A 13,771-nucleotide genomic window follows, 5' to 3' on the forward strand; every position below is an offset into this window, starting at 1 on the left:
AGCGACCCACCCTCCCTCAGCCAAGGCAGCAACCCGACCAGTTCCACAAAATCCTTCCACGTGAGAAGCTGGGGGAAACCAGTGCTTTCCCGGAACCTCTTCGCTTGGGGAGGAAAGATACGGGGGAACTCTAGTCTCAAAGTACCAACGTCGGCCGGGGGACGTTGCACTTGATGGACTGCGTCGTTTCAACAACAACTTTATGGTTCCCGGAAGTGCCTCCTCCCTGTCCCTTTCCCTGCCTCACGCCGGTGGGCTGCAGTTGGAGCGATGGCTGCAGCAGCCACTGGGCCAGGCCCGGGGTCTGGACCTGGGGACTCCCCGGAGGGGCCTGAGGCGGAGGCTCCGGAGCGTCGGCGAAAGGCGCACGGAATGCTGAAGCTTTACTACGGCCTCTCGGAGGGGGAGGCGCCGGGGCAGGACCCCCTGGACCCGACAGACCTCAATGGGGCGCACTTCGACCCGGAAATGTATCTGGACAAGGTATGTGAGTGTGTGTGTGTGTGTGTGTGTGTGTGAATCAGGCCCCCGATATATTGCACTCTCAGATCATGCCTCCGACTTTGTTTGGTGAAGGAAGCAGTGGTTCATAAGGAAGACGACCCTTGGCCTAGCAGTAGGGACAGAGCTGGAGTCTAAGGGGGCGTGGTCAGATTTGGGCTGAACTGAGGAGGTCTCCTGGTGTTCTGATAGGCCCAGGATAGGCCCCAAGGACTGGGTCTTGGCTGTCTGAGGATTTCAATGCTGACAAACTCTAAATAGGGTCCCTCAAACCTAGTAACTCCTGAGCCTTGCCATTTATAGGCTCCATTTGGGGATTCCTGACGGGGGCTGAGATCAGGGTTTTCTTGCACCGCAAGCCTTCCAGTGAGGGGCAAGGCTGGGGGACATGACTATCCTCGGACTTGAATACTAATCACCCAATTTCCTCCAGCTGCGTAGAGAGTGCCCCCTGGCCCAGCTGATGGACAGTGAGACGGACATGGTGCGGCAAATCAGGGCTCTAGACAGCGACATGCAGACCCTGGTCTATGAGAACTACAACAAGTTCATCTCAGCCACAGGTGATTCCCACAGGGACACACCCTTCACAGTCCCACCTCCCCCAGTTCCTCCCCATGTGTTGGGGAAACTAGCTGGGGATTTAGAGGGAGGAGACCCAGATTCCATTCCTGCCTTGACATTCATCCACTCTCACCTCTCTCTCAGATATTTTGTGGTCATATTACTATAGAGGTAATAGCTGTTCTCACAGGGTTGTTTTAAGAACCAAAGGGGAGAAAGGACAAATGAAATTTTGAAACAAATGTATCTGAAATACTTAGAATCCCTGACACTAAGGATGCCTTAGTAAGGGATAGTTTATTTCATTAGTGGTAGCTTTCTTCTCCGGTCCAGGTCTGTCTTGAGAATGGGCTTGCCCCTTCCTTTCTTCCTTTCCTCCCTCCCCCTCCCTCCCTCTTTTTTTTTTTTTTTTTAAGATTTTTATTGGGGAAGCGGAATAGGACTTTACTGGGGAACAGTGTGTACTTCCAGGACTTTTTTCCAAGTCAAGTTGTTATCCTTTCAATCTTAGTTGTGGAGGATGCCGTTCAGCTTGTTCTTTCAGTCTTAGTTGTGGAGGGCACAGCTCAGCTCCAGGTCCAGTTGCCGTTGCTAGTTGCAGGGGGCGCAGCCCACCATCCCTTGCGGGAGTCGAACTGGCAACCTTGTGGTTGAGAGGACGCGCTCCAATCAACTGAGCCATCCAGGAGCTCAGTGGCAGCTCAGCTCAAGGTGCTGTGTTCAATCTTAGTTGCAGGGGGTGGAGCCCACCATCCCTGTGGGACTCGAGGAATTGAACTGGCAACCTTGTGGTTGAGAGCCCCCTGGCCCATGTGGGAATCGAACCGGCAGTCTTCGGACTTAGGAGCATGGAGCTCTAACCACCTGAGCCACCGGGCTGGCCCCCTCCGTCTCTTTTTAATTAAGCAAAGAGAATACTTATGACGTTAAGAGACACAAAGATCATAAAGAGCTCTTTTTCCTTCTGTCCATTATATTCTCTCTTCAGGACATCGTTAGACAATATTTAACTGTCGTCCACACTAGCTTCAGTCTTGTGTTGGTGAAATTCACTACTCAGACTTTTGTAGTAATGTTGGCCCCACATGTACCTTACTTAGTTCTGGAGGCAGATCCCAGGGGTCTACCTGCAGTCCATGGGAATGTTCCATGAACCTCTGTGGAGTGCATTCTAATGTCTCTTACTCTGCTAGTGTTGCAGTGGTTGGTGTGGAAACACATTGTCATTGTTTTTTTATCTGATTTGAAGCCAGTTCGGTGAGTAGGTGCCTTTCTATTTGCCAATACCAGAATCAAACAGCAAGAAGTCCTACTTTCTGTGCTGAGAAATTTCTCCCAGGAATTTTGCAAACATTACATTTTTTCGTTTGTTAGAGTATGTGAAGGGAAGGAAGATCACACAAAGGAAACAAGCATTTGGGGAGGTTTGAGGACAATCAGGAGCCTGGGTGTCTCAGAAGCTAAATGAAGAAAGCGTTCTAAAAAATGGAATTGATAAGCTTGGGCACAATATGAGCACATGGGGTGCTTATCTGTGGTGCGAGGGAGGGGGCATTCTTCAAATTTCTTTGTTACTGAAAACAGGTACCTACTGTAGGTCTTTCCTAAAAGTGAACTTGGGGAGAGTTGGGGATACCTGGATTTGGTCTTCATCTACTGTCCCTGGCTCATAGCTCCTAACACTCCTTGGGATTTCCTGTATAAAAGCCAGAGTGGCATCTTTTGTTACAGTACTTAGTTTTGTTCCAAGTTCCTGAAATAGCTCCAGATCAATAAAGGTGAAATGGATGTCTTTTGTTATTCATATAATCGGCTTCTTCCCACCACTCCTGCGTTTATGTTAATGAGGTGAGTTTTGGAAAGCCCCAAGATAATCCGAGGATGGGGGCAGGTTGCCAAGGGAACCAACCACTTGATCAGAGCGTTGAACTTTCAGCTCTACCCCCTAGCCTTCCCAGGAGGTGAGAGAGGCTGGAGATTGCGTTCAGTCACCAGTGTTCAGTGGCTTGATCAATCCTGCCTGTGTAGTGAAGCCCCCATAAAAACCAAAGGACAGGGTTTGGAGAGTTTCCAGGTTGGTGAACACGCGGCGGTGTTGGGAGAGTGGCGTGCCCAGAGAGCATGGAAGCTCTGCCCCTTCCCACTTACCTTGCCCCCTTCCATCTGGCTGTTCCTGAATGGTATCGCTTTGTTATAACCTAGTGATCTAGTAAGCAAACTATTATTCCTGAGTTCTGTGAGATGTTCTAGCAAATTAATTGAACCTGAGGAAGGGGTCATGGGAGCTTCTGATTTATAGCTGGTCAGTCAGAAGCTGGTCAGTCAGTGACAACCTGGAGATGCAATTGACATCTGAATTGCGGGGGAGGGTAGTCCTGTGGGACTGCGCCCTTAACCTGTGAGGTCTAATGCTAACTCCAGGTAGATAGTGTCAGAATTAAGTTAAACTGTAGTCGCAGGAATTGCTGGATGTGTGGAAAATTCACACTGGTGTCAGATGTGAACTAATATTGCAGTGGAGTATTAAGAGTACAGAAGACAAACAGGAATGTGTGTTTTCTTTATAGACACCAAAAACTCACATAGAGAAAGAAAAAAAATAGACAAATTGGATTTTATCAGAATTAAAACCTTGTGCTTCAAAGGACACTGTCAAGAAAATGATAGGACAGCCCACAGAATGGGAGGAAATGTTTGCAAACCATATATCTAAGGGTCTAATGTCCAGAATATATAATGAACTTTTACAACTCAGAACTAAAAAGAACCCTATTTAAAAATGAGCAAAGGATTCAAATACACATTTCTCCAAAGAAGATGTATAAATGATCAATGAGTACGTGTCAAGATGCTCTCGATGCTGGTGGTTACTAGAGAAATGCAAATCAAAACCACAATGAGATTTCACTTTACACCCACTAGGGTGACCCAAAAATGGAATATAGCAAACGGTGGTGAAGATGTGAAGAAATTGGAACCCTCATATGTTACTGGTGGGAATGCAAAATGGTGCCCCCTGAAAACAGTTTGGCCATTTCTCAGAAAGCTAAGCTCGGAGTCATCATGTGGCCCAGCAGTTGTCCTAGGAATGTGCTGAAGAGAATTGCAAAATGTATGTTCATAACAGACTTGTACACAAACATTTATAGAAGCATTAGTCACAATAGCCAAAAAGTAGAAGCAACCCAAGCGGTCACTAACTGATGAGTAGAGAAACAAATATGGTAGATCTATATTAGTCATAAAAAGGCATGACATACTGAAACGTGCTACAATGTAGATGAACCTCAAAAACATGGTAAGTGAAAGAAGCCAGACACAGAAAGCAGTATATTGTGTAATTCCATTTATGTTAAATGTACAGAATAGGCGAATCCACAGAAACAGAAAATACATTAATGCCAGGGACTGAGGCATGGCAGAAATAGGGGGTAACTACTAAGGGATATTGAGGTTTCTTTTGGGGGTCAGGAAAAGTTCTAGAATTGATAGCGATGTTGGTTGTACAACCTTGTGATTAGACTAAATGTACTAAAAACCACTGAATTTTTCTGATACGTCCATTATATCCCATTAAAAAACAGAACTAGCAGGTATCAAGCCAGGTTTGGTCTGTAGGCTATAGTTTGCTGACCCCTGGCTGGACATTGAGTTTGTTTATGGATGAATGCAGTTACCTGTTTCCCAATTGGAAAGGTCCCAAAGGCTGTGCAGTGAAAAGCCTCGTCCCCTTCCTTTCCCCGGCAAAGACAAAAGTGATGTGTGACAGTGAGCTTTGCTGACACGATCAGACCTACAGAGAAGTACACAGGTCTTAAGTGGCCAGACAGCTGCACGAATTTCCCAAATGGAACCCCCGTCTGCACTCAGCATGACCAGCAAGGCCCCCTCCAGCCTCCAACCAGTTGCCCCCCAGTCCTCTCCCTCGGTCGCTAACATTTTGGCATCCAGATGGTTGTCATTCACCCTGTGCCAACTGCTTTTCTGAACAGGCTTGAAACAGTTCAAGGATATACAGTGTAGTCTTCAGTACTCAGCTGTTTTTTGGGTTTTTGGTGTGTGTTTTTTTGGTACAATGCTGCGTTTATTTCCATGTTAATGGCTCTCTGGCTGTGCAGTCAGCAACAGTGACACCGGTGCTGGGTTTTATTTTACTGTGTTAGTGATAACTTAGCCTTTGGATTTCCTTTGGAAGTCACATGTGGGTTTCCTTTTTGAGGTAGCACTGAAGTGTCATGGGCCCAAACAGCCACTCCAGAAAGAATCTGCTCTTCTGATGGTAGCATTTGACAGACTTGGACCGAGGGTATATCGCTGGTTAAGTGGTTGGGAAGTGAAAACAAGAATTCACTGGGGTGGGGGGGAGGAATTTTAAAAAAGCAAAAACAATAAAAAAGAATAAAATAAACAAAAAAACAGTTCACTGGGGGGAGATGAGATGCCTGATGAACTGCAAGTGTCTCCATGACCATTAGCTCATGAGCCCTCTGGTACCTCTTTCCATCTTTTGCCTCTGCTTTTATTCAGTTTATAACTGCCCACTCTGTGCCGTGTCCATTAATTCACTGTACATGAATTGGCAACGCAGTTGTCACTTTCCAACAAGGTACAAGCCACTCCAACAAAGTGGCCCCAAAGAGTAGTACAGACATATCCTATCGTGTGACTTAATTTTCTAGTAATCTTCCTCTCTGGAACATCTCTAAGACGGGAAGGTGGTCTTGTCCCATAGCCTGTGTTGCTAACACGAGAAGTTCATTTTTGCTGACTCACGGTCTACCTCCTCATGTAATTAAAAACAATTTTTTTTACTAGTGTCAGGTGTACAAAGCAAGATAATAGACATTTATACTCCTCACAAAGTGATAATCATGTAATTTTTTAAAATCTCTTAAATCGCACTGCAGATTTTAGGTCTTTGGGGTCTTATGTAGTTCTGTTTGTTTCATTCTGTGCTGTTTTTCCCTTGCAACTTTTGTGTCTCTTTGTTCCCTTTTATTTTTCTTATCATTGTCATTGATGTTTTTCTCCTCGGACCTCGCCCTTCCCTCTGTCTCTCCAAGTTGGGCTGCTGCCCCGATCTTGCTCACAGAATGTTCCCAAGGTCCAGAAGCCACACACGGACCAGGTGTGGGTGTGCGAAGGCTCACAAGTGACTGCAGTTAATATTGCCAGATTCCTTCCTATAAATATTGATCAATTAGCACAATCACCAGCAAATAAGAGAATGGCTCTTTCTGTATACCTTGGCCAAAACTGTTACCAAAATTTCCAATCTTTTACAATCAGAGGTAAAAAGTGGTGTCTCTGTGTAGTTTTAATTTAATTTCTCTTGTAAGGTTGAGCATCTTTTTGTATTTAACTGCTGTTTGACATCCTTATCTGTGAAATGCCTGTCATGTCCTTTTCCTGTTTTTCTATAGAGCTGTTTTGCATAATGATTTGTAAGAGTTCTTCACATACTAGGGAAAAGTTGCTCTGTATGATAGGACTTGAAGTTTTTTTTTTTTAAGTTTGTCTTTTGATTTAACTCATGGTGGTTTCTATCGATCAAGCAATTTTATTTTTCAATTTTATTGGGGAATAATGTGTTTTTCCAGGACCCACCCATCATCTCCAAGTAGAGTTGTTTTCAATCTAGGTGTGGAGGGCACAGCTCACTGGCCCACGTGGGAATCAAACCAGCGACCTGGGTGTTATGAGCACTGTGCTCTAACCAACTGAACCAACCGGCCGCCCGTTATTAATCTTTCTGACAGCTTCTGAGTTTGAAGTGTTTCTAAGCAAGAACTTTTCCATCCCTAATATTTAAAAATTCTCCCTGATTTTCTTCATGTACTTTTGTGATTACATTTAAAAATCACATTTAAACTTTGATCCATCTGCTGTGTGTGTGTGTGTGTGTGTGTGTGTGTGTGTGTATATATATGCAAGGTGTGAGGTCTAAATCCAAGTATATTTTTGTGTCAAGTAGCTTCCCAGTTGTCCCAACACTATTTATTGAATAATTCGTCATTTTCCCACTGACTTGAAATGCTACTCTATTATAATAATAAATTTCTTTATGTTTCTGGATTAAAAAACAAAACAAAAAACTTCTGCTTTGTTCATTTGATCTCTAATTGTCCATGTATTAGTGCCACACACTTTAAATTATTATACCTATAAAGCTACAAATGCTTTACAGTTCCCTCTTGCTGCTTTTCACTTCCAAAATTTTCTGTGTATTCATATTTTTCCATCTGAACATTAAATTATACTTTTAAAAATATAAAATTGGTCTCTTAAAGTTTTATTGGATCAAGTTAAATTTCTAGGGAGAATAGACATCTTGTGATATCGGGCTTCCTATCCAAGAGTATAGCTTGTCTTTTCACTTCTTCAGGCCTTTTAGTATGTTCTTCAGTAATTTATAAAGGTTTTGTTGTGTAAATGTTGAATGTTTCTTAAATTTCTAGATATTTTGATCTTTTAAAATTGCTATTAAAAATGGGTTGTTTTCTTCTGTATTTTCTAATCGGTATGTGTGACTGCTATTGCTTTAATACTTTATATTAATTTTCTTTATATTAATTTATTTACATAAATTTATTATATAAATTTATATTAATTTCATACTCAGTCATCTTATGAAATTCTACTGTTTGTAGTAGTGTTTTAGTGATTCTTTAGTGTTTTCTATTTATACAATTATATGTGTATATGTCATCTGCAAATAGTGATAATTTTATCTCCTTTCCATTTTATGTATCTGTAATATATTTCTGCTGTCTAATTGGTTCAGCTAGTATCCCCTGAACAATGTTAGACAGCAGAGAACATGGTCATCCTTGTCATGTTTCCAATTTTAATTGAATACTTCTAGCATTGCCTCATTATCGTGATGCTGTTTGGAAGTTAGGGAAATATTCAGCTGTTCATATTTTATTGAGAGTTGTTTTTTTTTTAATAGTTTGATTTACTTTTATTTTTTGTTTTTTTAATTAAAGTTTATTGGGGTGACAATTGTTAGTAAAGTTACATAGATTTCGAGAGGTTTTTTTTAAAATCAAGAATAGATGTTGAATTGTCTCTTTTATCTGTTAATATGGTGAGTTATTATTAAGAGTTTCATTAAGGGCCGGCCCAGTGGCTCAGGCAGTTGGAGTTACGTGCTCCTAACTCCGAAGGCTGCCGGTTCGATTCCCACATGGGCCAGTGGGCTCTCAACCACAAGGTTGCTGGTTCAACTCCTCCAGTCCTGCAAGGGATGGCGAGCTCCGCCCCCTGCAACTAAGATTGAACACGGCACCTTGAGCTGAGCTGCCGCTGAGTTGGTTGGAGCGTGTCCTCTCGACCACAAGGTTGCCGGTTCGAAAGTAATGGAGGGAGCGGGCATGAGAAGCAAGGGGACTTGCAAATGCATGTCTGGTCCTGCCAGTGGAGGACCAGACTCTAAGAGGAATGAAGAGGGCAGTGCAGCCTCGAGGGGTGTGATGAATAGTGACGAAGTACTAGTAGGGTCGGTGGGTCTGGAGCTCCTGGAGAGGCCAGAGGATCATTCAAGTGGGTAGACAGGGTGAGTGATGGGAATTGTAGAAGGTGGCGAGGCTTGAAGCTGCGAGTGTAGAGGAGGCAGTTCTTGCCGAGGACGGGGGAGGGTGACACAGGTGAGGCAGAGGCAAAAATGGATGGAATTGAGGTCAGAGAAGGGAGTGTTAAGGATGTCCCAAGGCTCATCGGCAGGGGTGTCGCCATCCATAGGGGGTGACAGTGATCAGGAACTGAGAAGCATGAAGAGGACAGCAGGGACAGCAACAGGAGGGGCATAGTTTGATGGTATGGTCTTTAAAGAAGCTGGGGTCTTGAAGGGAGGAGGGGTAGAACCTATCCAGTTAGGGGCCAGGCCCTGAGGCGCCTGGGTTTGAAAGGAAGACCCACCTCCTTAAGACAAAAGGGAAAGGACCCTTCAGAGAAGATCAATCATATTCTAGAAGTAAGAGTGAAAGGGTTTGGCAAATCTGGGAAGGAGGTAAAGGTGAACAAGTATTTATTGTGGCTCTGGTACCAGGCAATATGCCCAATAGGGAGGATGCCCCTGGGAACGAGCAGACAGGTCCCTGGAAACCAGCAGACAGGTCCCTGCCAAGTGCCCTGTGCCTTCCTTTGGATCTGGGCATGTTCTGAGGGCAGGGACTGTGGCTCCATGGGCCCTCTTCATACTGTACCAGGGCGAAGGGCACATATGGGGTACTCAGAAAATGCCTGCTGCATTTTGATCGGCCCTCCCGCCCCCTTCCACCACCACCAATTTACTGTGATCAAGCACCATTGCAGCCCTTAAATCGCACTGAACCATCAATGCAACCCTTGAGTAGCGGCTTAGCCACTTTTGGGAAAGGGGCAAGTGTGTGTGAAGCCATCTGGACCATGTCTCAAGCTGGGTGCTGCGCCTCCCCCCCTCGTCATCATCTTATTTGCTCTGTCCTGCGCCCTTGCCCTCCCAGACACCATCAGGAAGATGAAGAATGACTTCCGGAAGATGGAGGACGAGATGGACCGACTGGCCACGAACATGGCGGTGATCACGGACTTCAGCGCGCGCATCAGCGCCACGCTGCAGGACCGCCACGAGCGCATCACCAAACTAGCAGGTGGGCCCCGCCCCAGAGCGGCTGCCAACGTGGGCCGCCCTTGGGCTTCGGAGCTAACACAACCTGCCCTCTTCCCCCAGGGGTCCACGCGCTGCTGCGGAAGCTGCAGTTCCTGTTCGAGCTGCCCTCGCGTCTCACCAAGTGTGTGGAGCTGGGCGCCTATGGGCAGGCGGTGCGGTACCAGGGCCGCGCGCGGGCAGTGCTGCAGCAGTACCAGCACCTGCCCTCGTTCCGTGCCATCCAGGACGACTGCCAGGTCATCACGGCTCGCCTGGCCCAGCAGCTGCGGCAGCAATTCAGGTGTGGCCCCTTGACCCATTCCCACTCTGCTGGGCTCCTGCGCCTGCCCAGCTCTTTCTGGTCTCCCGCATCCCCACCCCGAATTCTGTCTTCCTGTCCTTCCCCGCCATTTTCCTCCCGGCAGGGAGGGCGGCTCCGGTGCCCCCGAGCAGGCAGAGTGTGTGGAGCTGCTGCTGGCCCTGGGCGAGCCAGCGGAGGAGCTGTGCGAGGAGTTCCTGGCGCATGCCCGCGGCCGGCTGGAGCAGGAGCTGAGAAGCCTGGAGGCTGAGCTGGGGCCCTCCCCTCCGGCCCCCGACGTGCTGGAATTCACCGACCACGGAGGCAACGGCTTTGTCGGTGGCCTCTGCCAGGTGGCGGCGGCCTACCAGGAGCTGTTTGCAGCCCAGGGTCCAGCGGGTGCTGAGAAGCTGGCAGCCTTCGCCCGGGAGCTGGGCAGCCGCTACTTTGCGCTAGTGGAGAGGCGGCTGGCGCAGGAGCAGGGTGGCAGTGACAACTCCCTACTGGTGCGGGCGCTGGACCGCTTCCACCGGCGCCTGCGGGCACCGGGGGCCCTGCTGGCCGCTGCTGGGCTGGCCGAGGCTGCCACGGAAATCGTAGAGCGAGTAGCCCGTGAGCGCCTGGGCCACCACCTGCAGAGCCTGCGGGCAGCCTTCCTGGGCTGCCTGACGGACGTGCGGCAGGCACTGGCCGCACCTCGCCTGGCCGGGAAGGAAGGCCCCGGCCTGGCCGAGTTGCTGGCCAATGTGGCCAGCTCCATCCTGAGCCACATCAAGGCTTCACTGGCTTCTGTGCACCTCTTCACCGCCAAGGAGGTGTCTTTCTCCAACAAGCCCTACTTCCGGGTATGGCCTGCCCCTGGGTGTTCTTTTCTTTCTGGGCATTCTTTTATTCATCCTGCAGGTTGGCAGCTACCAGGGCACACAGTAAATGCCCCTAGGCACTCTGGATGTGGTTTCAGGCTGTCATGAGGAAGGCTGGCACAGCCTGGAGGGGTGGGGAAGGCTCTGAGGGCATCTGCAAGCAGGGTCCCAGCGCTGGCTCTGCCCACACCCTTCTCTAAGCAGGTAGCTGCTCTGGGGTACTGGATCGAAGGAACAGGCTGTCCCTTGGGGAGGGGCCAGTGCATTTAAGGTCCCAGCAGACGGCCACTAGCAGCCACTTCCTGGAAGAGGGGACGGGCTGTATATCTAGGCCTCTCCTCACAGGGTGAGTTCTGCAGCCAGGGTGTCCGTGAAGGCCTCATCGTGGGCTTCATCCGCTCCATGTGCCAGACTGCTCAGAGCTACTGTGACAGCCCTGGGGAGAAGGGGGGTGCCACGCCCCCTGCCCTCCTCCTGCTCCTGTCCCGCCTCTGCCTGGACTACGAGACAGCCACCATCTCCTACATCCTCACCCTCACTGATGAACAGTTTCTGGTGCAGGTGAACTGCCAGCTCATAACGAGAGGGGATGGTGGTGCTAGGAACGCAGGAAGCTGGGCAGTGCCCTCATGGTTAGACCCAGGCCAGCTGCCTGTGCCCAACCCAACCTCTCCCTTGCCCAGCCTGTGCTCAGCTCCTGGTTGGCAGTGCCCCCAGTACCTACTGCCTCTCTGCCCTATGCATCCCTGGCTCAGGACCAGTCTCCAGTGACGCCTGTAAGCACACTGTGTGCGGAGGCCAGAGAGACGGCACGGCGGCTGCTGACCCACTACGTGAAGGTGCAGGGCCTGGTCATATCACAGATGCTGCGCAAGAGTGTGGAGACACGGGACTGGCTCAGTACCCTGGAACCCCGGAACGTGCGTGCTGTCATGAAGCGGGTGGTGGAGGACACAACGGCTATTGACGTGCAGGTGCTGCCCCGAGCTGGCCAGGGAAGCCGTGGTGCAGGCTGGGGGTGCTGGGGGGACAGCCCTCTAAGGATAAGGACAGCAGGGGCCAGGCAGTGCGTGCATCCATGGCCTCTTTCCTCCTCTGTCCTGGATGATGGCATCATCGCCCCATTTCACCCATGAGGAAGCTGAGGCCCAGACTTACCCAGAAAATCAGGGCCTCCGTGCCAACTCTTATGTCCCACCTTTGTCCCATTCCACTACCATGTTTCCCCGAAAGTAAGACCTAACCGGAAATAAGCCCTAGTATGATGTTTTCAGAATGACATCCCCTGAATATAAGTCCTAATATGTCTTTTGGAGCAAAAATTAATATAAGACCCAGTCTCATTTTCGGGGAAACACAGTAGTTCTGTAAATAGTGACTGAGTACCATCTAGGTACCAGACCCTGACTACCCTGTGATTCTTGTAACAAATGTGATTCTTGTAGCAAATGACTGTATAACTTAGGGCATCCTTGGCCCTTGCCCAGGGCACCGGTTGGGCTAGACGTCCCCGTGCTCTGGCCTCCTGGCAGTGCCTCCTTCCACCACCAGGTGGGGCTCCTGTACGAAGAGGGTGTTCGCAAGGCTCAGAGCAGTGACTCCAGCAAGAGGACCTTCTCCGTGTACAGCAGCTCTAGGCAGCAGGGCCGCTATGCACCCAGCTATACACCCAGGTGTGCTTGTCAGGGAAGCCCCTAGGGGATGGACAAAGGAGAACGGGCGTGCAGTGCGGGCTCCGAATGCTTGTCTCCGCCCATGCAGTGCCCCAATGGACACCAACCTCTTGAGCAACATCCAGAAGCTGTTTTCTGAACGCATTGACGTGTTCAGCCCTGTGGAATTCAACAAGGTCCGAAGTCCCCAGTAACCCTGCCTTCCAGGGGCCCTTGGGAAGTTTGGCTGAAGCAGCCTGCACACTGGGCCCCCAGAGCCCTGGGACTGTCCCACCAGTTTCTGTCTCTGAGGACTGTTTCTAGGAGTGAGCCGTGGTCCAGAGCCCCACCATCACCATCCCAAGGCCCTCAGCCCTGCCCTTGGTGTCCTCCCAGCCGGGTCTGGGTGCTGATCTAATATGCCTCTTGGGCCCTTGTGCTTGTCCCCGCTGTCCTCCCAAGCGGGTCCTCCCAAGGATTCCTCTTCACACATAGTCTCTGCCTCAGTCTAGCCCGTGCTCAGGGACCTGGGGTTCTCCCCCTGACCCTGTAACCGCCCCCCCCCCCGCCCCCATCAGTGCTGATGCCCATCTCTGCCTCTGATTGCTGGGTGTTGCCTGTCCTCTCCCGTCCAGATGGTGATAACATTTTACCACTCCCGCATTCCCTCCCTTTTACCTGAAAGAACCCATCACAGCTACTAGCATCTTATGTCTCCCTGGGCACTGCCCAGAACGTGGGTGCCCTCCCCAACACCTGGTGTCCCTGCAGGTGTCAGTGCTGACCGGCATCATTAAGATCAGCCTGAAGACGCTGCTGGAGTGTGTGCGCCTGCGCACCTTTGGGCGCTTCGGGCTACAGCAGGTGCAGGTGGACTGCCACTTCCTGCAGCTCTACCTGTGGCGCTTCGTGGCCGACGAGGAACTTGTGCACCTACTGCTGGATGAAGTGGTGGCCTCAGCTGCCCTGCGCTGCCCGGACCCAGTGCCCATGGAACCCAGTGTGGTCGAGGTCATCTGCGAGCGCGGCTAGGCCCGGCGTCGCCATGCACTGGCTTGCGGAGTGGCCCGGACCCGCACCTCCCCTGGTCTCCTGCCCGCGCGGCCTTTCCCCTCGGGCTTCAAGACCCGCCTAATAAAGACGTCATGTCTCTTCACGCTCTCGCTTGCTGGGGGCGGGACTTGCAGGGGGTGGTGTTGTGAGGCTGAGGCTTGAAAGGCGGCTTTGGAGCCGCTGGCGTCGGACTCGCCACGAGAGCCGA

General features: G+C 49.8%; 1 protein-coding gene across 1 annotated transcript; it reads left to right on the forward strand.

The window, feature by feature from the left end:
- The first annotated feature begins 172 nt into the window (after window positions 1-172).
- On the forward strand, window positions 173-13,666 carry VPS51 (VPS51 subunit of GARP complex). The gene is made up of 10 exons (XM_019737831.2): window positions 173-483; window positions 935-1,064; window positions 9,552-9,698; window positions 9,779-9,998; window positions 10,123-10,840; window positions 11,204-11,419; window positions 11,614-11,832; window positions 12,410-12,531; window positions 12,620-12,707; window positions 13,282-13,666. Exons 1-10 carry the CDS (start codon window positions 271-273, stop codon window positions 13,540-13,542), a joined length of 2,334 nt encoding a protein of 777 aa, XP_019593390.2. The 5' UTR covers window positions 173-270; the 3' UTR covers window positions 13,543-13,666.
- Window positions 13,667-13,771: the final 105 nt, after the last annotated feature.

Source organism: Rhinolophus sinicus, linkage group LG06, assembly GCF_036562045.2.
Source record: "Rhinolophus sinicus isolate RSC01 linkage group LG06, ASM3656204v1, whole genome shotgun sequence".
NCBI classification, from domain to species: domain Eukaryota; kingdom Metazoa; phylum Chordata; class Mammalia; order Chiroptera; family Rhinolophidae; genus Rhinolophus; species Rhinolophus sinicus.